Genomic DNA, 23,236 nt, shown 5'->3' with positions numbered 1-23,236 from the left:
AATGCGTGAATTATTATTTATTTTTTTTTAAATAGGATCATGAAATGGATTTGAACTATTCTTAAGGAACTTTGAGCGGTTAATCATGATATCGCGACCCAGTTGAAGCAGAACATGCTTGTGTTTTGTTTGTTAGTGTGAACATAGTCCAGACCCAACATCCTACTAAATTAACTCTTTAATTACCAAAGAAGTATAAGACTTCATAGCAGTTATTGAACTTAGCCGTCTAGGGGCTTTGTTCAGAGAAAAAGATAACAGAGTTTTGAACTCAAGACGCCTATGAACTGTGTTTAGGGATAACCCACTTCCCGCTATAACGTTGTTTAGATCTCCCCAACCCTTGTCGGCCGTCACGCACATCACCTGCTGACAGCTGAAATTCACATCTGGCAATTGCTTTGAAAAGAAGAGAAAAGTTACGAATGTAGCAGGCAGCCGCACATTTCAATTGAAAGTTTGTTGATGATGTAGATTACCGACTTAGGGATCTAAATTGTGTAATCCAAGGCCAAAGCGAAGGAGAAGGCCATCCCCTTTTTCTCGTACATGCATGCGGGCTAGCAGTCTTATTGTTAACTGGACCAACCAAAGAAGTCTGATATGCAACTTGTTCTTCTCAGTTACTAAATATGAAGTGCTGTTGTAGGCTTTTGTTTAAAGATTACAGACATTAACAAGGACCATTTGTATCTGGTAACATGTACTAGAATCCTTATTTACTTCAATGTGAGAAAGCCATAACATAAGCTTAATTTCTTGTTTGCAGATATTTTAGCCATGTGTAATTGAAGCAAATATCAAAGCCGAACCAATAGTTGTGTGTATCGAAACTTCTTTCTTCAGGGCATCCAAATTTTGGGCATACACGTTAAACAAGGTGAACTAAATCTCTAAAGAATATTTTCTGTGAGGAATTTGTATCGAAAAATTTTTTTCAGATGGAGGTTGGAATGATGCAAGCTGCAGCTGATGAAGATTTTGAGAAACTTTGGCAAATGGTAGCAGATAACTCTTGGAAACTGGAGTATCAACATGAGGAAATCAATGTGTGGAGCAAACATTCAAACAGCACAGACTTAAAAATTGTCAAAGTAATGTTAACATAATTATTTTTTATAACTCCAAGATGTATGGGCAAGTAAGCCTTCATAACTTATTTTTGGTTATTTTTTAATTCATTAGGTGAAAACCACTTTTCATGATGTTGATATGTGGTTGTTGTTTGATCTCTTAATGGATGGAGACTATAGACCTGTTTGGGATACATGTATGGTTGCATCTTACACCATAGGCTATATTAATCCAAACAATGATGTTGGTTATTACGCCAGTAAGTATTTTGGAATGTGAGAGAAAGTAGTTCAAAGTTACCAACATCTTTGCTTAATATAGTGTCGTGCCCGCCACCGATTCAGAACCGCGATTTTGTCCTTCAACGTTCGTGGTTAGCCACACCCAAAAAAATTTCTATCCTAAATCATTCCATTACTCACAAAGACCTACCCCCTAAAAAATATTTCATCAGAGGAGTATCCCACATCACAGGTTTGTCGTTTTATTAGTTCTGTACTTAATAACCTAATTTTATCGTAATGCCCTTTTATATAAACAGGCTACGTTATCGAGCCTTTGCCCGGAAAATCCAAGGGCCTAACGCTTGCCTATGTCTCGGCAACGGATCCACGGGGAGCAATCCCTACTTGGGCTGTGAATAAAGGCACTCAGTATTTTGCCCCCAAGGTAATGTGGATATTAGATGTATACGTTCACTGTAAGAAGTGAAATTCATTAATTATTCGATTCCCCTCACTTAAGATGATGAAAACTTTGCATAAAGCTTGCCGCGGATATTTAGAATGGAAACAATTACATAGTCCAGGCTTCAAACCTTGGTTGTATCCCGAACAAATGGACCATCCAAAACTGCTAGTCGAGCAAGTAATGTAAATTCAAACATCCAAATTCATCATACTCATATTTAGCTTCCATAAATACATAGGACACTACTGTAAATGGTACTAACGAAATTCCGTTGAACGACAAAGGAACTAATGGAGAGAGTCAAGAGACGGTATTATTTTAATGAAAAGCACTTTCGAACGCCGTGCACAAGTATGCTAGCTTATGTTTCACTTGGTTGTCACTATGAAAATATGTCGCGCTTATTAATTATTTTGAAGGATAGAACGATTGTGAACAATTTAATATAACATAGCCCACTGTTATATTGATGAAGAAAAACTAATCAACAACTGCATTCCACATATTCCTTAAAGAATGTAGATGAGGAAAAAACACTTGCAACAAATAGACATTTCAATTTGGGAATAATAGTGAATCAAAGAACGAATGAATTTTTTTGGAAGCAACCGTGGAGAATACTGCGGTTACATTTAAGCCACGACATGTTTTACTGAAGCCTTTTGAATCGTGTTAATTTTGTCACCGAGACTGAGAGCCATTCCTTGACTCTTGGCACGAATGCGAATGTGTCCTGTAACTGGTGCGTCGGATTTACCGAATGGTTTCTCCAAGCTGAGATTAGCCAATGCATCTTCTCCGAAGACGGAACGCGCGTATAAGTTGGCTGCCATAAAACCACAATCACCAGCTAAGGCTTTCTCTGGTGTTAAACACTTCATGTTTGTCGACCTACATAAGAAAGAAAATTACAAGTTAAGTTAAGCTAAGAAAAGCGAACATCCTACACCCTACTTACTTGAGAAGATGTTGCAAATAGAGATTTAGATCATTAATATTGGTGTTGACAGTAACCTTGTTTTCCCACTCAAAATCGGCCCACATTTGACGGAACTCAGCGTCAGTACAGCTGGCTGGCATTATATAATCCATGATGTCAATGTGAATGTCATTTAAAACCACAACATTTCGGTCAGATGTAGAGCCAGTCACGTCGTAGACGATGTTTCCAAAAATAATACCATTCTCCGTCGAAGCAACCTGGATCACCACGGAAAGACTAATGAATCTGAAATAACAGAAGATCCAAAAAGCATACCTTAACGCTAGCCTTAATGTTAGCAAAGTCATGTGGGGCCAAAATGATGGCTGAAGGCTTTTCTACAAGTTTCAGATCACCGAGCGTAGCCAGTTCCAACGTGCAGTTTTGAAGGGTATCAGCGGTTTGATTGACAATCAAAACATCAAGGACGATGTCATACTGGTTCACGTTGACATATGCCTCGGCATAGACGGGATCGGAGAAACCCGTCAACTGTGTCACTTTGTTCAGTTTTGAGACGCTCAGATCCAGTCCGGTTCGCTGAGCGGATCCTACCAAAGCTTGCGACAAACTCGATTCAAATACGTCTTCGAGGCCGCCTAGTTCATTACGAGAAAGAAGTTGCTTAAACGAGACGAGGTCATCAGCTTGGACCGATCGATTGTTCTTTTCTAAATTCTTTTGGGCAGCAGCTTCTTCTTCAGCCTTAGCGGCTAGCATAAGCGAAATTGAACGACGACAGGCATCTGTAAAGACTTCTACCAAGATGGGTGATCGTTCTGACAGCACCTTTAACGACAAAACAAAAATTGTTGAACTGCTCATAGAGGTTTTCAAGATTGTGGCTTACCTTAAGGCAAAGCCCTAGTCTTGCAGCATCATCGTTACTGATTGGTTTTTGTGGCAAACCAGAACGGCCCAAATGAAGGATTGCCGTGATAACAAGCATGGCTTCTGCACAAAACTGGTTTTGGATTTGCGTGCTAGAAATTTGTTGCACAAAACGTAAGGCTAGTTTGGTTAGAGTTGTAGCCATTGATGCTCCAATGAAAAAATCACCTTCCATCAGATACCTAGGATGATAATGCATTTAATAACTAATGAGTAAAACTGCAGATTTCATGTATTTTCGTACTTTCGAAGAGGTGGTCTTTCTTCTTTTTGGCGGTTGTTACGGCAGTGCTGAAGATAGACTGGGTGGCATAGGTACCATCTGCTGTGACTAAGCGAGCGTTGGGAGCCGTCGGATTACTGACAACGACATTTCCTTGTGTAGCAGAACTTTCTCCATCGGGTTGATCTCCAGCTGCTTTCCGGATTTCATCGTCCACCATAGGAATTTCACCCAGCGACTGTCGTATTTTCGACATGACTGAACGAATGTCATCAGTCGAAGTAGCGTACTCGCCCAAGATCCAGATTGCCGCACGATGCACCTTGACCGATCTTAAAACGAAAATTAATAATAAAAAAAAAAAAAAAAAACGTATGTAGATTTTGGTCAAAAACAAAAACTTACTTGATCGAAAAAAAGGCTTCGAGGAGCTTTTCGATTATAAGCGGACGCAGCCCCTCGAATTTTTGAATCGCTTCGCGGACAAATACCAAAACATCCGCTGCTGCTAGTTCGTTGGTGTCGGAAAGAAATTCTGTTAGGACAGGAATTACGGTCGCAGAAATATCAGGAAACTTGATGCAGCAAGAATGAAGAGTGCGCACCAACAGTTGTCGATATTTTCCCGTATCTTCATGCTCAGTTGTGTTGTGCGTTTTCGTTACCTCCTACAAATAAATTTTCTTTAGTAGGAATTTTGTTCCATTAACAACGACATGAAGGAAATTTAACCTTTTTCAGAACAAGTACAATATCCTCAATATTGCGTGATGACACCAAATCAAGAATGAGCGATAGCGTCTTCTTCCGAACCTCCAAATCGGGAGTTGCCAAAACACGTAAAATATCCATGACCAATTCCTGGCAAAACGTAATTATTATTTTATTATTATTATTTAATATTACTTATTTCTTTTTCTTTTCAGGGATGGGAGGGTGCCAAGGTTAATGAAAAGATAACCAACCTGCAGGACACGTTCTTGGTTTGGTTGCTCTTTCAAAGCAATTAGGCGATCCAGTACAATCAGCTTCACATTATTATCGCTTTCCTTTAGGATAATTTCGATATAGCAACTGGCGGCAGCTACGGTAGGAGAGGTGATGTGAGGTTAATGTTAGAATTTTTTAAAAGAAGAGTATCGATCAATAACCTTTGATAGCTGAGGGTGCAGACGACAGAGTTACTAGGGTACCAGCGGCTTCGTAGCGAACAGCCGGACTTGTTGCATTCAGGAGACTGTAGATGCATCGAATAAAGCGCGACCGTTCACTAGGATTGGCGTGGCATACCTTATAAATTAGTTCAACGATGACCAGCTGTAGAATATCGCCAAAGGAATGAACCTGACCCACAGAAAAGTAAAAAAAAAACTAAATTATTAAATTTTCTTGGATGCAAAACTTCTTAATTACTTGATCAATGCACGAAGTAAGGTAAGAAAGAGCTCTATCTTGGTCGGCATGAATCAACATCATGAACGCATTTCGTTTGCAGGACATATCCTGTTCACGTTCCAAAAAATTTGCGATTAATTCTGGTCCATCGGGAATGAGGAAGTCAAAATTGCGATAAATTGTGTAAATAGCCAAAACGGCATTGCGCCGAACGTAGCTATGTCGATGTTCCAAACACGACCTGATCGACGGCATCAACGGCTCTAGGATCTCAGGTTCCTTTAAAAAGGGAAAACCACAAAGAGCTCAGTTGAAGAATTAGTGACACTATACAATTGGTTTACTTTAAGTTTGCAAAGAAAGCGCAAAGTTGACCCTCTGATAAACTCATTAGGATGTTGCAGATCTCTTCTGTAGGCATCACAAACAAGAATCATTTCATGCAGGAGCTTTCCATCTGCTGATGTCTTTGGGATAATTTCCCAGAATATCAGCAATAATTTCTTGACATTGTGGTCTTGTAGAGGCAGCACAAATTTAACAACAGCCATGAGGATTCCTGGAATCTTTTCTCCATTTAAAATTATATAAATGGCCTTTTTTAAGGCATCAATTTTGGCTTTTATATCTCCAATTTCCAATTCTTTTCGTAGCTGATCTGGTGGTGGATAATCAGAATCTGGGGTACTGATGAGGGTATAGCAAGGTTGCTCGGTCACGGACATCTAAACAGAAAAATACAATACGATACGTGAATTGACAAAATTCTGACCGATCCAAGCTTGATGTAATGTTTTTATGACAGCTATCTGCATCTAAACTAAAACCACCCTGTGTTTACAGTTACTTAGGTATCACTGACATTTGATTTGAGTGAAGAAAGACGGAGACTTGCCTTGTTTCTTTTTTCTTCAATTGCTTGTTGTATTTTCTATGTGAACGATATCTATACGAAACGAAGGAAATTCACGAAACCTTTGACGTTGACAGAAAATAACCCACGTCAGTTGGTGAGCGACAAAACCAATTGGTGAAAGCGGCAACAGTGGGGCAGCGTTGTCGTTTTGGTTAATTAAACCCAAATAGTCAAATACTTCGGACAGCTATGGAGTACGGAGGTGGGAGCTCGGAGCGTAATGACGTTTAAAACAAGCAAGGCTCGCTAGTAGCTTTGTATTAGCACACGTTGTGTCATGTTTACCTCCTGATTTTTGTTTCGTTTTTGTTAGTTGCCTAGCATGTATTGGTCCTCACGATTAGTGTCCTGACATTGAGATGCACTAGTCAACCAGGAATGCATCGTTATTGTTATAAAGACACGTTTATAAATCTAACTGAATGTTATTGAGGGGGTAAAATTACCCGAAAACCAGAACAGAATGCATTGGCATTTCTCGTTTATATGACTCGATTAAAAGAGTTAGGTGTCCCAACTGCGTCATCCTACCAAGATTAAGGAAGGAAATTTAGTAGGCTACATTACTGCTGAAGAACGTGAAAACTCTTCTCGTTACTTGCGTGAATATCAGAATATTAAATATGTTAGTGCCTGGGCAGCTCACTGTGATATATGGCAAATAACATGTTCCTGTTGTTAACAATAATTGAAAAAAAAATGCATATTTTATTGTTGTTTGAAGATATTCGTTTGCCGCTCTCTCTGGGTTTCTCGCATCAGAAACCATGCCGAAGCATTAAGGCCATCCTCTCGCTGCAGGTAGCAGTGAAACACGATGCCAGTCTGACACGCTGTAGGTAGCAGTAAACACAATTCCAGCTCCATGAAAGGAAACAAAACCATAGGCCATCCTTCTGACGCCATCGGCAATCGGAATGAAACATCTGATTCTCCACGTCCAGGCCCCGTTGCGGTGTTACGTGGTAAAAGAATGACGACTGGTAGTCAACAAAAGGCTACAAGTCATCGACCAGTAAACAAGAGATTTTCTCTTCCATTTGGAAAATTTCATCATTGCTTATTGTGTTTATATATATTTTTTAATAATTCGCAATGGGAGTGTTCTCTCTGTGTGTAGCTGTTTTGCTTTTCTCGCCTGGTTTGGCCCACTTAAATGAAGGTAAGAACCCTCAGTAAATTTTCGTCAACGCCATGATTTTTACCCTTGAAATAACCTTAGTCTCTTACAAAACTCGGAACGCTATGAATTGTTCATGGCTGTTTTCAGTTGTTCCACTTCAAAATGTCTTCTTTTCGCAACAAAATGGCGTTCCACCTCTTTCTTTAGCTGCTTTTGTGACTACAGAAATTTTATAAATTTTAAAATTTTTGTTAGGAAAAAAGGAAATGAGTTAGAAGTCAGTTTAACCAATGCAAGTTCAGTAATTGATAAAAAGGACACAGTCAAACAATTGCTTCTGGATCATCGGGTAGAATCCTCTGAAATCATAACTGAAAAAAATTCAACTTTGATTGTTGCAAACAAGCATGACGGGAAAAAAAGCGCCCAAGTAAACGTCGCAAGAACCGCGTCAACCAGCTGAATCAGAAAGGTTGGTTTGAAATGCTTAGCTGAACCGTTTACCATGTAGAAAGTAGTTTTAGTCTAACTATCTAAGCCCTACTATAGGCAGGAGACCCAGTGGACGTAATCGTCGTCCTCCAAATGAAAAGAAAGGAAACAAGAAGGCCAAACAACCCAGCAGCCGTGCAGTTCGGTATTTGGCCCGATCAGCCCATACCGATCAATTGAATAAAGCTGTGGATGACATGCTTGCATGTATGTCCCAAACATTAGCCACACAGAATTCTACGTTTTCTGTAAGATTAAAGTAAGTTGATAAACTTTGAATAACTATCCCTATATTTTAAACAATTGTTCATTGTTTGCAGTACCTTCCGTACGAATATGAAAATATCTCCTTGGGCGTTTGTTGCGCTAAATAAAACAAACACGATCAAAATGGCAGCAAAAATGATAGATGAGAAAACCCGCCGAGTAAGAGCTGCCAACGATTTCAAGAATGAAGCTGCCGAAGTAGATACCGAAAGTTATGAAGACGACGATGATGCGATGAATCCGGAAGAAGAAACGACACTTGACCCCGTAACTGAAAATTCAAATGATATTGGTGAATCCTCCACCGTTCCAGAGGAGTTTATGGCGACTGAAGAGGATGACGTTGACGACAGTGCAGAGACAGTCACATATGTTTCCGTTAACATCACGCAATCCAAAAAGGATAATGTTACAGGGTATCATCGAACCCAACAACCACCTCCGGTTGTGCTGCCAGATGGCACGGTGGAATACAGTCTACAGCTGCTCAGTGATAATGAAATTCAGAATAGGAAACTGGGATTTGCTGAAGAAGAGTCATCACAACAGCGGTAAATTGTCTTATTTCATTCAATATGACGGACATATATAATTTGAAATGGCACAGAGAGGATTCAGGTCGCCAAGCTAAGGAATTGGATGGTGAACGTGACCAAAGTTCATCCCGAAGTTATCCACGCAGACCAAGTGCTACGGTTGAAGGAATAGGATTTATTCAAAGAAACGGCGACGTTTTGGTCGGAATGAGACAAAATTCCACTGCGCACATTATCGACACACAATTACTAATCGGCCCACTGCAGTATGTAATGGATAGAAAATCGGGATTCCTTCTTCAACAATCGCGTGTATCAATGCCTCAACTGACAGCTAAACTACGTTTGACGGTTTGTGTCCCCGTTCAGAATATCTTCGGTTGTACGTTACATACATAACAACCTTATGAACTATTTTCAGGAAGTTGATGGGAAATTGGTCGCAGTAAGATTCAAACCCACAAAAATTCGTCCTAATGAAGCATTGGTTACTCTTCGATTAAGTGAAAATGGGAAGGTACCGTCACATTTGGAGACGGCCCGTCTTGTGTCTTATCTGAGTCGGGAAATGACGAGAGTTTGGAACTCTGGATATCTACTGCGTCGCGTCAAACGCCAGTTTAAGCAGTTATTTATAGAGGGAACAACTGACAAGAAAACAGATTCCAAGCACGACGACGCTCGGAAGATTGTTCAAATGTTAGCCTTTTCAGCGTTTGAGGAACCCCTGTCAGCTGATACAGGAAAAGATAACAAAGAGTTGTCGAAAGCATAAATGCTTCTAACCCGAATATTTTCATATCATGATTATTCTATACACTTTAACGCAAATAACTTTGCCTGGTATAGCGAACCCAAATTACTTTTTACAACTATTAAATTCACGAATTACCACATTACGATACAAAATACAATGAATTCTATAACTACATTGGCAACTGTGGATAGGGGGAAAAAATAGCAGGCGGATCTGTCACGACAAAGCTGCATTTTCCCGCCAATCTCATTCACGAGTTCGGCAGTGACTGAAGACAAAATTTCAAGTATTACTAGATCATCTTCGATCTTAACACGTGAAATGAGTGACGAAATAATGGAAGCTCTTGATTCGGGTACTTCTTCCGAATCCGAATCCGATTCCATAAAATCACCCCTGAAAGATTGTGAAACCTTAAGCCTGTCTCACCAAATGGTTAAAATTGCCTCCCCGATTTCAAATGAAAATTCGAACTCCAGCTCAGATTTACCCTTAAGCTTATTTGTATCTAAAAAGAGAACCCAGTTAGCCATTTTGTCAGAAGATGAAACTGAAAGCTCAACTTCAAACACTACTGAAAAACACCACAAAGAACCATCAAATGTTTTGGTTTCATGGATGAAAATAAATTCAAGTTCTAGTGATATCCCACTTAGCAAGTTGGCTTCCAATAAAAAACTAGTTGTTTCAAAATTAGAAGTTCCATCGTCAAATGTTTCAGTATCAGCAGATGACAATTCATGTTCTAGTGATGTCCCGCTTGCCAAGTTTGTATGCTCATCAATCCAGCATACCAATTTAGAAGCAAAGAAGGCAAAGGATCAGTTACGAAAAAAGGTAACTGTGAATAAAAGTAAAAAGAACAAGTCAAAATTGGAAGTTAAATTGGAGGACTCAAATGCTTCCCCTGCTTCTGGTCCAACCTCACTTGTTGAACAAGAAGACTCTGATTCTAATTCAAGTTTCACGCAAGCACGGGAAACGCACAAGAGCAATATTAAGAAAAATAAATTAATCAAAACAAAAAAAGTGAATGAGAAAAACAGTTTGAAAAGAAAAAGGAGTGAGGAAACTGGCAGTGAGCAAAAACGAGTCAAAACAAAAAAAAAAAAAAATATTTCGTCTGATAGCAGCTCCGACGATGCTGTTAAATCAGAAAGTGTCACACCAGAACCGGCTTCCAGTAAAAAAAATGGCAGTCCAGCAACCATCATGAAGAATGAAACTGTTCCAGTAACAATCGACAGCAAATCTAGTCCGTCAATGGGCAAGACAAAACTAGGTCCTGCGAGCAGCAAAAAGAAATCGTCTGTTCAGGATGACGTTACTATTTCTCCAACTAAAGCCAAAGTCAACACAAATCCTCTAAGTTCCAGATCCAAACCAATTGACACTAAAAAAACAAAGGTGTTGGATAAAAACGGTATTCTGGAGAAGCTCGATAACTCGTCCAATACTAGCAGCTCTTCAGAAGATAGTGAGGTTGAGGATCCCTCAAATGTTGAAAATAACGTTATATCGCGATCCAGCTCGAGTTCCAAAAGTGACGAAGACCCTGATTCAGTTCTCAGCTCTTCGATAAGAAAAAAGAAAGTTCTGCAAAAGAAAGCCAACGGAACAAGGAAAAGTGGGAGTTCTGGAAGTGCTAGCGACTCCGATGATCCAGTGTCCCGTAAAACAAGTAATTCAAGCACTGGCAAGGTTGAAGAACTCCCTGGTTGCCTGTCTTCTGGATCTTCTTCCAGTGAGGAGTCCGAAAACGTTTCTCCGCAGAAGAAAAAGGCCACGCAGAAAGATGAAAAATCATCTAAAAAGGAAACTACAAAGGAGAAGAAAAATCCCGGAGACAACCCGCGTATAATACGGCTTCAGCGCTATTTGAAAGAAGCGGGTGAGCAAAAGCAACACAATCACAAACTTTTTCTATTTTTAATTGTTACTGAACTTCAATTACAGGAATTCGCGTGCAGAACTACAAAATATTATGGCAAAACTGCAAAAGCGACAAAGCGAGGGCTCAAAAGCTAATGGAGTTGCTTCATGAGCGCGGTTTGAAGGGAAAACCTTCAGTTTCTGAATGCCGAAAACTTAAGAAGAAATTTGAGAGAGAAAAGGAGGTTTCAGAACTCAATACATCAAACATCATCACCTCCAATGGTACCAGTCTATTTGTCAAGAGCTTTTCTCTTTGCAAAATCTTAATTTATCTTTTAAATTCTACCTCTATGACAAAACAGGGAGATCTCGCCGCGGTGTAACGAGCCTCTTTGCAACTCGCCGTAGTCCTTCTCCAGCCAGCGCAAAGAAACAAGAAACGTCACCAAAGAAATCACCAGAATTTAAGAAAATATTTGGTCGATTGAAAAACATCGTCGACAGTGAGGATTCCGACTGAAACGTACAGTATCTTATGTCAAATTTTTAGAACCTATCTTTTCATCGTAAAACTCATTTGTTCAATTTCTTACTTTTAATCCGTGGGTCGCATAGTTTTAATTTCCGCGCATTTCCCATCCATAATACTGTACATCACGTCGTGGCGTACACTATTATCATTTACGTCCACAACTAAAACCACAAAGATATTTCCCCTTGTTAACCATAACGCATATCAATACTTTTAAATCAGTTTTAAAATAAAATGCCGTATCAATTTAATTTATAAGTATACGTAACTTTTTGTATTATATTTATTAAGCGTGATTAAGCACAAGTCTCAGTAGCTTTAATAACGGAATAATGCGAGGAAAAAACAGTTTGCCTTTCTGGTTGCAGCAGCACTATCTGATAACAAAACGTACCACGTCCAATTGTTTTTGGCAATATACATGCCTATATCGTTCTATCTTTACATGATAATGCAGCAGCCTTGATGCTCATTGTTTGTCCTGGATGATTCGGAAGGAAAGCGGTTGAACGGTATCTTAGCTTGAGCTTCCATAAACGCAGCCAGCGAATCAGAATTTTGTTGCGTCAATGAACGAATTCTGTCGTTTTTGTACTGCAAGTCCAATCTCATCGCATTCAACTGTTCCTCTAGTTGAGCAATCCGCTTGTTATCAGCAGATACATTCGTATTGTTCTTGTAAAGTGACCCGACTCGTAAGTTGTTAATCATAACTTGCAAATTAGCTTTTTCATCTCTGAGTAGTCGTACTGTCGCCATCTGGGACTGCAAATCCGAATTCAGCAACTGTATCTTCTGTTGGAGCTGGTTTACCTGTTGACTGTCTGGTTTCACGTTGCTTTCATTAAAGTCGCTAACTGCGTCGTTAACTTTTGTTAAGCGACTATGGTAAATCTGTTTTATTTTAGTGTTCTCCTCTTGAAGAATACGTATGGTTTCTTCTAATTGGTCAATTTCTTGCTGCTTTATTTCGTGATTTCTTGTAGCTAAATTACCAACGTTGTCCCGCTTACGGTTGGAATGTTGCTGAGCAAAAAGCTTGCCCCAATTCAACTTCGGATCATAAGGTTGATTTTTTTCCCATTCCAACCATGATCATTAACTGCATCCAACTGGAAAAGATACAAGTAACAATAAGTTATATTTAAAAAAAATAGTTTTACATTTTCTAACATGAGCGCAGGCATGGGGAGTGTGAACTACGGTACAATTGTAACGATAAGCTGATTTCGAGGACGCATTCTCGTGGACTTCTATCAATTTTTGAATTTCACGGTCAGCAAGACACTGAATAAGAAAACTGCTTGTCTTCTGTCTCAGGTGAAACAGTGATAACATTCTAGCTTTTGTTCATTACTTAATTCACAGTTACTAGCTGCTTCAAATTCTTCAAGCGACAAAACCATGGTAACTACATTGACGTTGCAAACTGAATGTTTATTTCGCACTGTTGTCTAGCATAACACTTGATATAGGCTGGAATAGGATAACGTGATAAGGGAACTGATGAACGAAGATAAGAACGCATAGAGTATAAGATATCGATAGTAAATCATTGTTTGCCAAAACTATCGGGAAAAAGTAAAATTCCGAGAATCTCTAATCCAAAATTCCAAATATGTTGTCACGAGATGAAGCGTTTAATTGATTTTTGATCAAACTTCTGTTCTTTTCCTACTTGGATATATAGAAAAGACCATTCTCGCTCTTTCCTAGTAATGACCTTCACTGGTACCAAGAAATCCTTTCTCAATAATCCTACCCAGAATCCCAACATTTTTATCTAACGGGAAGCACATCAACCTCCCACTTTATCCAACCCAGATCTTCTCTCTCTTGTCTAAAATAGTTTTTGGTGATAGAATTGGCAAGTGCTCGTCGTCTCTTATTCTTCTGTTTTAGAATTGTGTTTGGTATCTGTTCGTCTTGCTTATTTCAGTGATTAGTGTTAGTTAGAATCCACTATTTGGTCGTGTATTCACTATATAATTGGTGGAGATTGGGCTGTTTATGCACTTAAACAGCAAAGAGCCGAACAGTTTTTATTGGTAAAATTGTCGTCAGATCTGTTGATTCTGTGTCTTTGCGCTGAAAATCTCGTGAAAATATCTTCTCGAAGCGAACGCAAGTTGCATTCCTCCCTGCAAACCGAACTACTGAATACTGAAATTCATTGGCCTATAGCTCGTACGAAGAATCTTAAATCCGCTGTTGCTGTGACGCTGTTAATTTAATTGAATGAAAGGTAATTTACCCTTCCTTTTAAGTTGAACATATTACACATGGGGTAGTATGTTTCTTCAGAGGAGTGAATTCAGTTTGATTCGACGAACACAAAGCATAATATCGTCCTCTAGTTGGTCGCCGTAATGTATGGCACTACAGCGTTCTCCATCGCCTTATTGGCGGTGGTATGGTGGCTAAATTAGATGTTTTGCCAGTGGACGCATAGTCCACTCATTTTCGTGTTCGTTTGTAAAAATAAAAATAAAAAAGTAATATTCGAAAAATAAGGCGATTGCGTAAGCGTAACGCCCGTACGTTAAAAGTAAGGCATCTTGTCTCATATTTTGACGCTGCGAGGGAGAAATATAGTTGCCTACTGATGTCATCTGCACTTGGGCCGACCGACGTGTTCCATCTATTTCTCAAGCCTGATGATCTATTCCTGAAGAGCTCAAACAAATGGTAGTCATTAATATTATTGACTCTATCTCACTTTTTTAATGCTGTTATTACCACTTAATACTATGCAGGCCTGACAAGCATATACAGTTTACATAATCGACTTGTTGTGATATCCAGCTATAGTATACTAGTTATTGTATCAATAATGTTTTTTTTTTTAATCCCGTATTTTGTAACGTTGACAAATGATTACTTTAGCTTTGTTGGTTATGAAATATAAATCCCACCTGAGCCTGAGCTCTTGAGCAATTGAAACATTTGAAAGGCAGAGCAGGCATGTTTTTATTAAGCTCCGCCCTTCAGCCTTTGCTATGACTACCAAGCTTTAAAACTTGATTCCTCCAGGCCAAAAAAGTTGACAGCAGGAAAGAGACTTTGGAACTAACTGGCTGTCAGCTGTTTTAAAGATGTACTGTACATTATATATCAGCATTCAAAGTGAACGAATCTTAGTAGATTAATGGTGTAGGAAACCAAGATTTCAGTACTTGTTTGGTACAAAATTATTTACATCCTGCTAACTATTTCTGGTAATTTGCCAGAATCAATAAGCCTTTGCCTCAACTTTGAGTCCTCCCCGTTGTCTCGTATGGTACCTAGTTATCTTCCGCTTGCCGTTAGACAGAGGGAGTGTTCCATCTTTCCCTTCTTTGATCCGTCGCTAACGTAAACAAGTCAGTTGAACCATGAATGAAACTGATGGGACTGGATTGCTTCCAGAAATGGAAAACATTATTTGCCAATTGGAGAGAGGGACAGTTGTCACCAAGTTTTTCCAGAAGAAACATCCTGACAGAAGGATTTTGTCAGTTAAAAGAGAGACACGTCAAGTTGTGTGGTATAAACCAATGAGCAAGAGGAATGTCTACGAAGGGGCTGGTAACATTTTTGTAATCTTACTGTATATTTAAAATGTACTAATATGTAAACCTGCAATAACTTTTTTCGAGCTTGCCAAAAACCCAAGATTGGTCTAAGAACATTTTCTTTTGTTAAGCATTTTTTATTTTAGCCTGTTTTGTAATTAAATTCTACCAGCCATCTATGTTAACCGTAACACTTTTCCCCTTTGTCAATATCAGTTGATTTAAGAGAAGTCAAGGAAGTAAGGCCTGGTAGAAATTCGAGAGATTTTGAGCGATGGCCAGAAGATGCCCGAAAATTTGACGAAAATCGATGTTATGTCGTTTTTTACGGTCAAGATTTTTGTCTTAAGACTCTTTCCATTGGAGGTAATTACTTTTAGCATAATTTAATTCAATATGATACAGTTCTAAACTTCGTTGATAGCGCTTTCTGGACCGGAATGTGATCTGTGGGTGAGAGGACTACGCTACTTGTCGCGTGACACACTGGCTTCTTCTTACCCATTGCAAATGGAACGCTGGCTATGGAAGGAATTTTGTAACATGACCACCGACAGGACTACAGTGACGCTGAAAGATGTCAAAGCATTCTTGCCACAAGTGAACTGCCAAATGACCAAACCGCGGCTCAAAGAGGCGTTTCATGAAGTAGATTGTCGAAGATTAGGCGAATTATCTTTCGACGAATTCGCTTCCCTCTACCACATCCTCATCTACGATGAAAACGTACAAAATGCCTTTCTACCGGTGATCAATTCGCCTTTTGAACAAAACTCAGTTGTGCCTCACAGATGTACCGGTCATTCTTCCACAAGTATTCCACGGATGGAAGCATTATATCTTTGGAAGATTTCCAAAGATTTCTTGCAGAACAAGGTGACCCACCGATGGAAGCCGATGCAGCCACTGCCTTTATGAGGGATTTCGTACGAGATCCACGACGCAACGTCGAAGCTGCCTATTTCACTCCAAAAGAGGTGAAAATAAGGAAATGCAATTTGGTCATTTTCACATTCATGGCTATTTTTTGCATTTCTTTTCAGTTCACAAGTTACCTTTTTTCGCACCATAACGAGCTTTGGGATTCCCAGCACAATAGTGTAAATCAGGATATGACCCAACCGCTTTCCAATTATTGGATTTCTTCGTCACATAACACGTAACGGCATTTCCAATCCAAAAATTATTCTTATGGAACCATTTGTTGGAATATATATATTTTTTTCCTATAAGGTATTTGACAGGCGACCAGTTTTCTAGTATATCCAGTGTTGAAGCTTACGCACGTTGCCTTAATCAAGGTTGCCGTTGCATCGAGCTAGATTGTTGGGATGGTCCTGATGGGATGCCTTTTATTTACCATGGCCATACCATTACAAGCAAAATTCGCTTTCTAGACGTTGTTAAAACGATCAAAGAGCACGCCTTTAGTGCTTCCGTTTACCCAGTCATTCTTTCGATTGAAGACCATTGCACACTTCCACAACAAAGAAAGATGGCAAAAATTTTCGAAGAGATTTTTGGTTCAATGCTGCTTACATTGCCACTTGAAAAAAATGAAACCTATATGCCTTCACCCGATGCGTTGCGAAAGAAGATTCTACTGAAGCACAAAAAACTACCTGAAGGCGCCACATTTATTTCAATTGATGAAACCATGTCTTCAATAGGCCGCCTTGACGATAGTAGTAGTATGTTACGTTTAACTCACTCAGTCTAAATTGGCTGTTTATCATATTTATCATATTTTTTCACTAGTAAAAGATTTAGATCTCTCAAACTCGGAAAAGAATGGCATTTTATTCTTGGAAGACAAACTGGAAAGAGAATGGGTTTCACATTTTTTCGTTTTAAGTGACGCCAAGATGTTCTATACTGAAGTTCATCCAGAAGAAAATGAACCGGAAGAAGCAGACGACGATGTTTCTGATATTGCCAAACAGACTCTGCGAGAAGTAACTATTTTTTTGTAAATTTTGCTTAATTTTGTATCTAAACATCATATGTTTCTACTGAAGGGTGTTCCGGAATACGAACTACATTTCGGCGAGGAATGGTTCCATGGTAGACTGGCAGGGGGTCGAACAAGAGCGGAAGAGTTATTACAACAGTATGGGCCCTCCTTAGGTGACGGAGCTTTCCTTGTCCGAAAGAGTGGCAACTTCGTTGGTGACTTTTCGCTTTCCTTTTGGTAAGTCACGTACTTGTATTAATGACTTAATCGTTCCACGATATTGTATTCTTTCTAAATATTCAAGGCGTCAAGAGAAAGTCTATCACTGCCATATACGCACTCGACAAGAGTGGGGAAGAACAAAATATTACCTTATAGAGCCCAACTGCTACGATAGTTTGTATAGTTTAGTTGTTCACTACAAAACCCATCCCTTGCGAAGTCCGGTAGGGCCACTATAATTTGATGGTATATTCTAAATCGCTTACTGAAAGAACACTTGAATTTCCTTCACAGGGATTTAGTATCGTTTTGAATAAACCTGTTCCTCAGCCTTGTACCCATGAAAGCAAGGATTGGTACCATCCGACAACCGTGAGAGCAAAGGCAGAAGAGCTACTTCGTTGGATCCCGAGAGATGGGGCATTTTTGGTCAGGCCAAGTGAGCGAGAGTTGAACACCTTTTCCATTTCATTCAGGTAGATATAACTTCACTTTTTGCGAATCTTTCTTAGCTTAACCTTAGCTTCTTTTTCTTGATATCTCATGGACCGTAATAATATTGCAAAGGGCCGAGGGAAAAATCAAACATTGCCGCATAAAGCAAGAGGGCCGTCTGTACATCATTGGAACGGCCCAGTTTGAGAGTCTCATCGACTTGGTTAGCTATTACGAAAAGAATCCCCTCTACCGTAAGGTTCGCCTTCGCTATCCAGTAACAGAGGAGATCGTACGTCAACGTGGAGTGGTAATTTCATTTTACGTCATTTTTACCGTATATTTTTAAGTTAGTTTCCGGATTATTAATTCATCGCGTCTTTTCAGTTTGTAAAATTTAATCGTTATGTAGGACAAAAGGGAATTCCGTTATGTTTTCGGTAGACGTCGTGATAATTTAATAGTCAACCTATTGGCTTGTTATGGGTAGCCTGTTTACTGTCACTCTAAAGCCATTAGCATCAGCCGTGTAATTGACCTTGCGTAGCATCCCGTCCGCATCCACCAGCGAATAGTATCCCGTCACGACACCATTCAATCGTTTCTCTCCATGACTTTTGATATCCCCGGTTTCTCGATTATTCACGCTATATTCAAAGTCGTACTCTCCGTCTCGCTGAACCTAAATTTCTCTCAGTGGTTAGGAAAGCGTAATTGCTTTAAACAATTGCATATGAAACTAAACTTACCGTAATGACCGGAGTAGTCGGCATGGCCAATGAGGGTGGTAATGTTGAATATGCCGGAATAGATGAAGATGGCTGTGTTACCGCTTGACTTACCGCACCTGCTACTATCCCTGAATCTGCTGTCGGAATTGAGAAATCGACATCGGCTTGCGTAGCGGTTATGGTAGCTGCAGTAGTTTCTTCTGACTTCATAGGGATAGAAGTCGTTATTTCATTCCCGGAATCCAAACCAATGGATGTAGAAATCGGTACAGGAGTACTTGTCCGCTCCTTATAGATAACGTTTGAAATGAAAGAAGGGTTGAATTGATTGAAGTACGGCCAGAGTGCCAATGGAATAACTGATCCTGCTAGAGAGACGGGTAAACCCAGTAGCATTGTCGAAGTCAAAGGCATAACAAGCTTTTGGCTAATAAAAGGCACTGGGAGACCGCCTACGAAGTGAATAATTTCTCCATTCGGCTTCAATATGTAAGGCTGAAAAAGGTAGAAATACAGTATTAAAGCGGTAAAATTAAATTTTAAACCCTATTAAATTAAAGAAATAGAACAAGGGGGTACTTGCTGTGGACGCCCATCAATTCCACTTACAGCATTGCAGACTGCGAACAAAATAAACTAAAAGAAATAGAGACCGTTACTTTTTTCGTAGGCCATAAAGATCTCGTTCTGTGTATTACCCATCGATTCATTGTCACCAATTGAAGACAAAAGAGAAGACTGAAGATGGACATACCTGTCGCTTTCTATATACTTCAACGTAGGCCCTAGAAAGGTCATTGCGCTTTAATCATGAATATTCAGATTGAACTGGTTTGTTTGAAGTTATTGCCCTATCAATTTTTTACTGATCCTTTTGTTCATTCAAGAACCATCGTTACCGAATGTTTTAGCTGAACTTACAATAAGAAGAAGCGACTACTTCCTAGAAAAATAGGAAGGATTGTTTGTGTTCACATTGGTAGGACAAATACGATAAGAATGTTAACAAGTCTGTCTTTCGGCTTGAATCCTAATAAGTAGAAATGACCTTGCTAGTGTAAAAAACCGACAGTGTTTTAGTAATATTAACACTTTTGAACCGATTATTGCTAGTTTTTTTCTTTTGTTTTTGAAGTTTTAGATTAAAAACGGTTTTATTTTTTTATTTTTCGCCAGAGTCCACAAGATGGAGAAGATGCACCTGGTTACATGGATTCTAACGCTTTGACTGGGGTAATCAAATTTACAGCCCTAGTAATGTTGATGTGTTGTCAAGAATCTACTTTTTATTTTCATTAGGTAACCGTGAAAGCTCTTTATGATTACCGCAGCCAGCAGGAAGACGAGCTTTGTTTTTGCAAACACGCCATAATCTACAACGTGAAAAAAGAAGATAACGGCTGGTGGCGGGGCGACTATGGAGGTCGCAAGCAACTTCTCTTCCCAGCTAATTATACGCAAGAAATTGACATTACCCAAGAAATGCAAAACGAAAACGTGAGAATTTATTAGACAGTGATGGAGGCATACCTTGCGCCATGTAAGATATTTCTATATTAATTTCAGTCCACAGATGTTATGCCACTAGGCAGTTTGCAGAAAGGTAGCTACGATGTAGCGGGTGCCATGGTGGAGCTAGTAGCGTTGCATTCTCCAGTCCGGTCACATTCGCCCCCGATTCCATCGGAGACAATGCTTTGGCTCGCAAGCTACTCCGGGAGTGGCTACTCCGGGTGAAGTCTCCTTCCCACACAGATCCAATCGAATTGGGTGTAGAATCCAAGGAAGATGCTATTGATTGGTGCAACACTATTAAGTATTGCCGTGTTTTACAATTATATTTTGTAGTGTTTTTCTAATGGTATTACGCTTTTTAAAGCGAGTGTCGCGCAGCGGTGTAGTGATCGTGAAAATATGCACCGCGAAATTGAACTGACGTGGCGAATCGCTAAAGAGCTGTCAGACATCATCGTCTACTGCAGAGCGGTGACATTCAACCAGGAACGCATTTTGCGTGACGGACGGAATCCATATGAAATGTCTTCCTTCCCGGAGCAAAAAGCCGAAAAATTGATGCTTCAAGAGCAAAAATTCTTTCTTTGGTACCACCAGGTATGTTGATCTCAAAATATTGTCGTAGCATTTCATTTCGCATTCGCACAGACACTAAACTGCACTTTTTTGTTGTTAGGTGATGTTCAGCCGTGTCTACCCAAAAAGGCCAACGGATAGATTCTAGCAATTATTGTCCAGTTCCCTTTTGGAACGTTGGTTCTCAAATGGCGGCATTAAATTACCAAACCCCTGGTTGGTCATTACGATTGCTTTGAACTCGCTTTCGCATTATCGATTTATCTAATTGTTTTGTTTACAGATAAAAGCATGCAATTAAATGAAGGCAAATTTTTGCAAAACGGCAAATGTGGTTACGTATTGAAGCCAAGCTTTATGCTGAAGAACTCCCCTGAATCCTCGATATTGGCTGCCGAAGAACCTGTCGTTGTCGTTGTTAAGGTAAACATCGTCGTCGACAACGTATGGTATCGACGATTCGTCGATACCATACAATTTCGTTAACAAAAACTAACGTTAACAAAACTATATTGCATTTAGGTCATAGCAGCCCGTCATTTAACTAAGTCTAAACGAGGGATAGTAAGTCCTTGCGTAGAAATTGAGATTATTGGAAGCCAGCAAGACAATATTAACAACAAACACACCACAAAGATCATAAGTAATAAGAAAGAGAAAGCAATAATAAGTTTATTTGCATACTGATAGTACATATTTTACAGCTGATAATGGTTTTAATCCTGTTTGGGATGAAACATTTCAACTCGAAGTCTCTTGCCCGTCCTTGGCGCTCCTGCGCTTTGCTGTTTACGATATAGGTTTATATTTTTTTAAGCAGTTTATTAAAATAATATTACAAGAAAGTGAATTCTTTTTTGTAGATATGTTTGGTGATTCTCATCTTATTGCGCAAGCAACGTACCCGGTAGCCATTTTTGTTTTGCTTAATATTTTACTACATATTTATGAAGCTTATCGTAATGCAATTTATTTTGCGCAGCTTTTGTGTATTCGCCGCGGATTCCGAAGTATTCCCCTAAAGAATGGCTTTAGTGAACTGCTCGAAATGGCCTCGTTACTCGTTTTCCTCGATCTCCACAAAAGAAAGGTAATACAGCGTCGCACAATAAGAGATTCAGCTTTAATGGCTAAAATGTTACGACAGGATGAGGGGAGTTCGGTGCTATTGAAAAGGGATAAGCTTCGCGATCTACGAACTCAAATCATCGACGCTCAGGAGCGAGGCGACGAGGTAGCAGCGCAAGAAGCTCGAGCGGAATTCCACGAAATTGAATCCCAAATTTTTGAAGATTTTAATCGTACTCGTGAAAAGTAGACATGCCCTAGTTGATTTCCATGAAGTCTGTTTAAGGGAAAGGGCGGGTTCGTTAAGGGGCATTCAGTCATTCATATTACCACGATCATCACATGATTTCGAAAACATTGGGATGATGAACATGAAAAGAACTGACTATTCAAGTGCTGTCACATGGGTGCCTTTATATACTCAATTGATTTAATTTGGTTTATTCATATTTATTAATGAATGCTGCTGATTTACAATCATGTTAATAACCCATCAGTTTGTTATAATACATAGGCAATATAAATTTGTCACCATCAATTAAAATCTTTTGCTTAGACTCTGTATGTATATGCTGGATATTAATCCAAGGTAGGAATCCTGAAGTGCTTGTAGGTGGTGCAAGCTGACCTGGCTGAATACACAGTTTTCTTGTAGCATATGGTATGAATCGAGGCATAAAGACAAGAAAGTCATCAGACTTTGGAGAGTAGTAAATGCGAAGTGGTACTCTAAGTGACACAATCATCAGAGCAATAATAGAAACCACCCCAGCAATGCCAAAGCCTATTATTTCTTCTGTGAGTGGTGCAGAATCCACTTGAAGAAGTTGATATACAAGACCTGCTGATATGCATGTTGCTGCTGATACAGCTGTTGTAATAGCCAGATTGGCATATGTTTCAAGTCCACTCCGGTAACACATTTTATAAGACAGGGGCACAATGTCTGGCTTGAGATTTTTGAAAACTAAGTCTTGCATATAGAATTTCCATGTTCCAAGGTTCAGGCCATTTCCCAGTCTATCCAACAGAGTTTTTCGTTTTTCGTTTCCGGCAAGTGATGAGTCCACGTCTTTTTACCGGTATTTTTACTAGTCGAATAAAACTGTAGAGCGCGAACCATTTTGCCTTGCTTTAACGATACATTCAAAAACTCTGTAGCTCTCCATGATACTAATTTAACTCCATGAAGACACAGAACAAAAACCATTACTGAATATCTTTTATTTTATTTTTACGAGCAAGAATAAAGTACTTTTAATTTCGGTAATGCTCTTTGCGTTATGATGTAGTAGGAGCATAAGTTGACTAACCAATAAGTAACAGACTATTTTTTGGACCAGAGTAAAGTGCGGAGGGCGGACCGTGGATTACGGACTGGGCAAACTGTGGGCTTTAGCTAGCAGACGAAACTGTATGTTTGAGAAC

General features: G+C 39.5%; 5 protein-coding genes, 1 long non-coding RNA gene and 1 pseudogene across 8 annotated transcripts; 5 read left to right on the top strand and 2 right to left on the bottom strand.

Annotated features, from left to right (window-relative positions):
* Window positions 1-306: 306 nt before the first annotated feature.
* On the top strand, window positions 307-2,334 carry LOC116931470 (START domain-containing protein 10). 3 transcript variants are annotated; one of them, XM_032939097.2, is made up of 9 exons: window positions 307-696; window positions 770-880; window positions 942-1,094; window positions 1,186-1,333; window positions 1,396-1,548; window positions 1,616-1,743; window positions 1,819-1,941; window positions 2,003-2,115; window positions 2,184-2,334. In XM_032939097.2, the coding sequence occupies exons 3-8, from the start codon at window positions 942-944 to the stop codon at window positions 2,084-2,086; spliced, it is 789 nt and encodes a 262-aa protein (XP_032794988.1). In that variant the 5' UTR covers window positions 307-696; window positions 770-880; the 3' UTR covers window positions 2,087-2,115; window positions 2,184-2,334. The 3 variants fall into 3 exon arrangements, with proteins under 3 accessions (XP_032794988.1, XP_045033994.1, XP_032794989.1); XM_045178059.1 differs by having other exon boundaries at window positions 311-696; window positions 2,003-2,334; XM_032939098.2 differs by having other exon boundaries at window positions 311-703; window positions 2,003-2,334.
* On the bottom strand, window positions 2,211-6,295 carry LOC123475342 (coatomer subunit beta-like). The gene is given in 13 exon segments (XM_045177939.1): window positions 2,211-2,655; window positions 2,723-2,964; window positions 3,023-3,535; window positions 3,597-3,819; window positions 3,882-3,919; window positions 3,922-4,192; window positions 4,266-4,528; window positions 4,593-4,721; window positions 4,826-4,944; window positions 5,012-5,204; window positions 5,274-5,534; window positions 5,600-5,980; window positions 6,151-6,295. Coding segments are annotated over 12 exon segments (2,892 nt in total). The 5' UTR covers window positions 6,151-6,295; the 3' UTR covers window positions 2,211-2,396.
* Window positions 6,296-6,438: 143 nt separating this feature from the next.
* On the top strand, window positions 6,439-7,334 carry LOC123475472. The gene is made up of 2 exons (XR_006650580.1): window positions 6,439-6,796; window positions 6,896-7,334. It is a non-coding gene; the product is annotated as an uncharacterized LOC123475472 (long non-coding RNA).
* Window positions 7,335-7,427: 93 nt separating this feature from the next.
* On the top strand, window positions 7,428-9,518 carry LOC123475835 (annotated as a pseudogene).
* A 149-nt stretch (window positions 9,519-9,667) lies between these two features.
* Window positions 9,668-12,004, top strand: LOC116933718 (HIRA-interacting protein 3). Its single transcript, XM_045178899.1, has 3 exons — window positions 9,668-11,237; window positions 11,303-11,503; window positions 11,584-12,004. The coding sequence occupies exons 1-3, from the start codon at window positions 9,668-9,670 to the stop codon at window positions 11,739-11,741; spliced, it is 1,929 nt and encodes a 642-aa protein (XP_045034834.1). The 3' UTR covers window positions 11,742-12,004.
* A 1,100-nt stretch (window positions 12,005-13,104) lies between these two features.
* LOC123475793 (1-phosphatidylinositol 4,5-bisphosphate phosphodiesterase gamma-1-like) lies at window positions 13,105-22,352 on the top strand. The gene is given in 24 exon segments (XM_045178853.1): window positions 13,105-14,971; window positions 15,042-15,320; window positions 15,524-15,673; window positions 15,732-16,033; window positions 16,099-16,284; window positions 16,351-16,466; window positions 16,541-16,998; window positions 17,066-17,262; window positions 17,326-17,498; window positions 17,566-17,707; window positions 17,778-17,959; window positions 18,051-18,228; window positions 19,826-19,882; window positions 19,949-20,146; window positions 20,216-20,353; window positions 20,498-20,761; window positions 20,841-20,864; window positions 20,866-20,956; window positions 21,024-21,163; window positions 21,263-21,383; window positions 21,445-21,540; window positions 21,604-21,647; window positions 21,723-21,830; window positions 21,888-22,352. Coding segments are annotated over 23 exon segments (3,729 nt in total). The 5' UTR covers window positions 13,105-14,971; window positions 15,042-15,127; the 3' UTR covers window positions 22,059-22,352.
* Window positions 18,245-19,450, bottom strand: LOC116931288. Its single transcript, XM_032938868.2, has 4 exons — window positions 19,348-19,450; window positions 19,229-19,285; window positions 18,668-19,144; window positions 18,245-18,600 (listed from the first exon to the last, which is right to left on the bottom strand). The coding sequence occupies exons 1-4, from the start codon at window positions 19,399-19,401 to the stop codon at window positions 18,388-18,390; spliced, it is 801 nt and encodes a 266-aa protein (XP_032794759.2). The 5' UTR covers window positions 19,402-19,450; the 3' UTR covers window positions 18,245-18,387.
* Window positions 22,353-23,236: the final 884 nt, after the last annotated feature.

This window comes from Daphnia magna, linkage group LG1, assembly GCF_020631705.1.
Source record: "Daphnia magna isolate NIES linkage group LG1, ASM2063170v1.1, whole genome shotgun sequence".
NCBI classification, from domain to species: Eukaryota; Metazoa; Arthropoda; class Branchiopoda; order Diplostraca; family Daphniidae; genus Daphnia; species Daphnia magna.
This window is presented reverse-complemented; position numbering and strand designations above follow the sequence as displayed.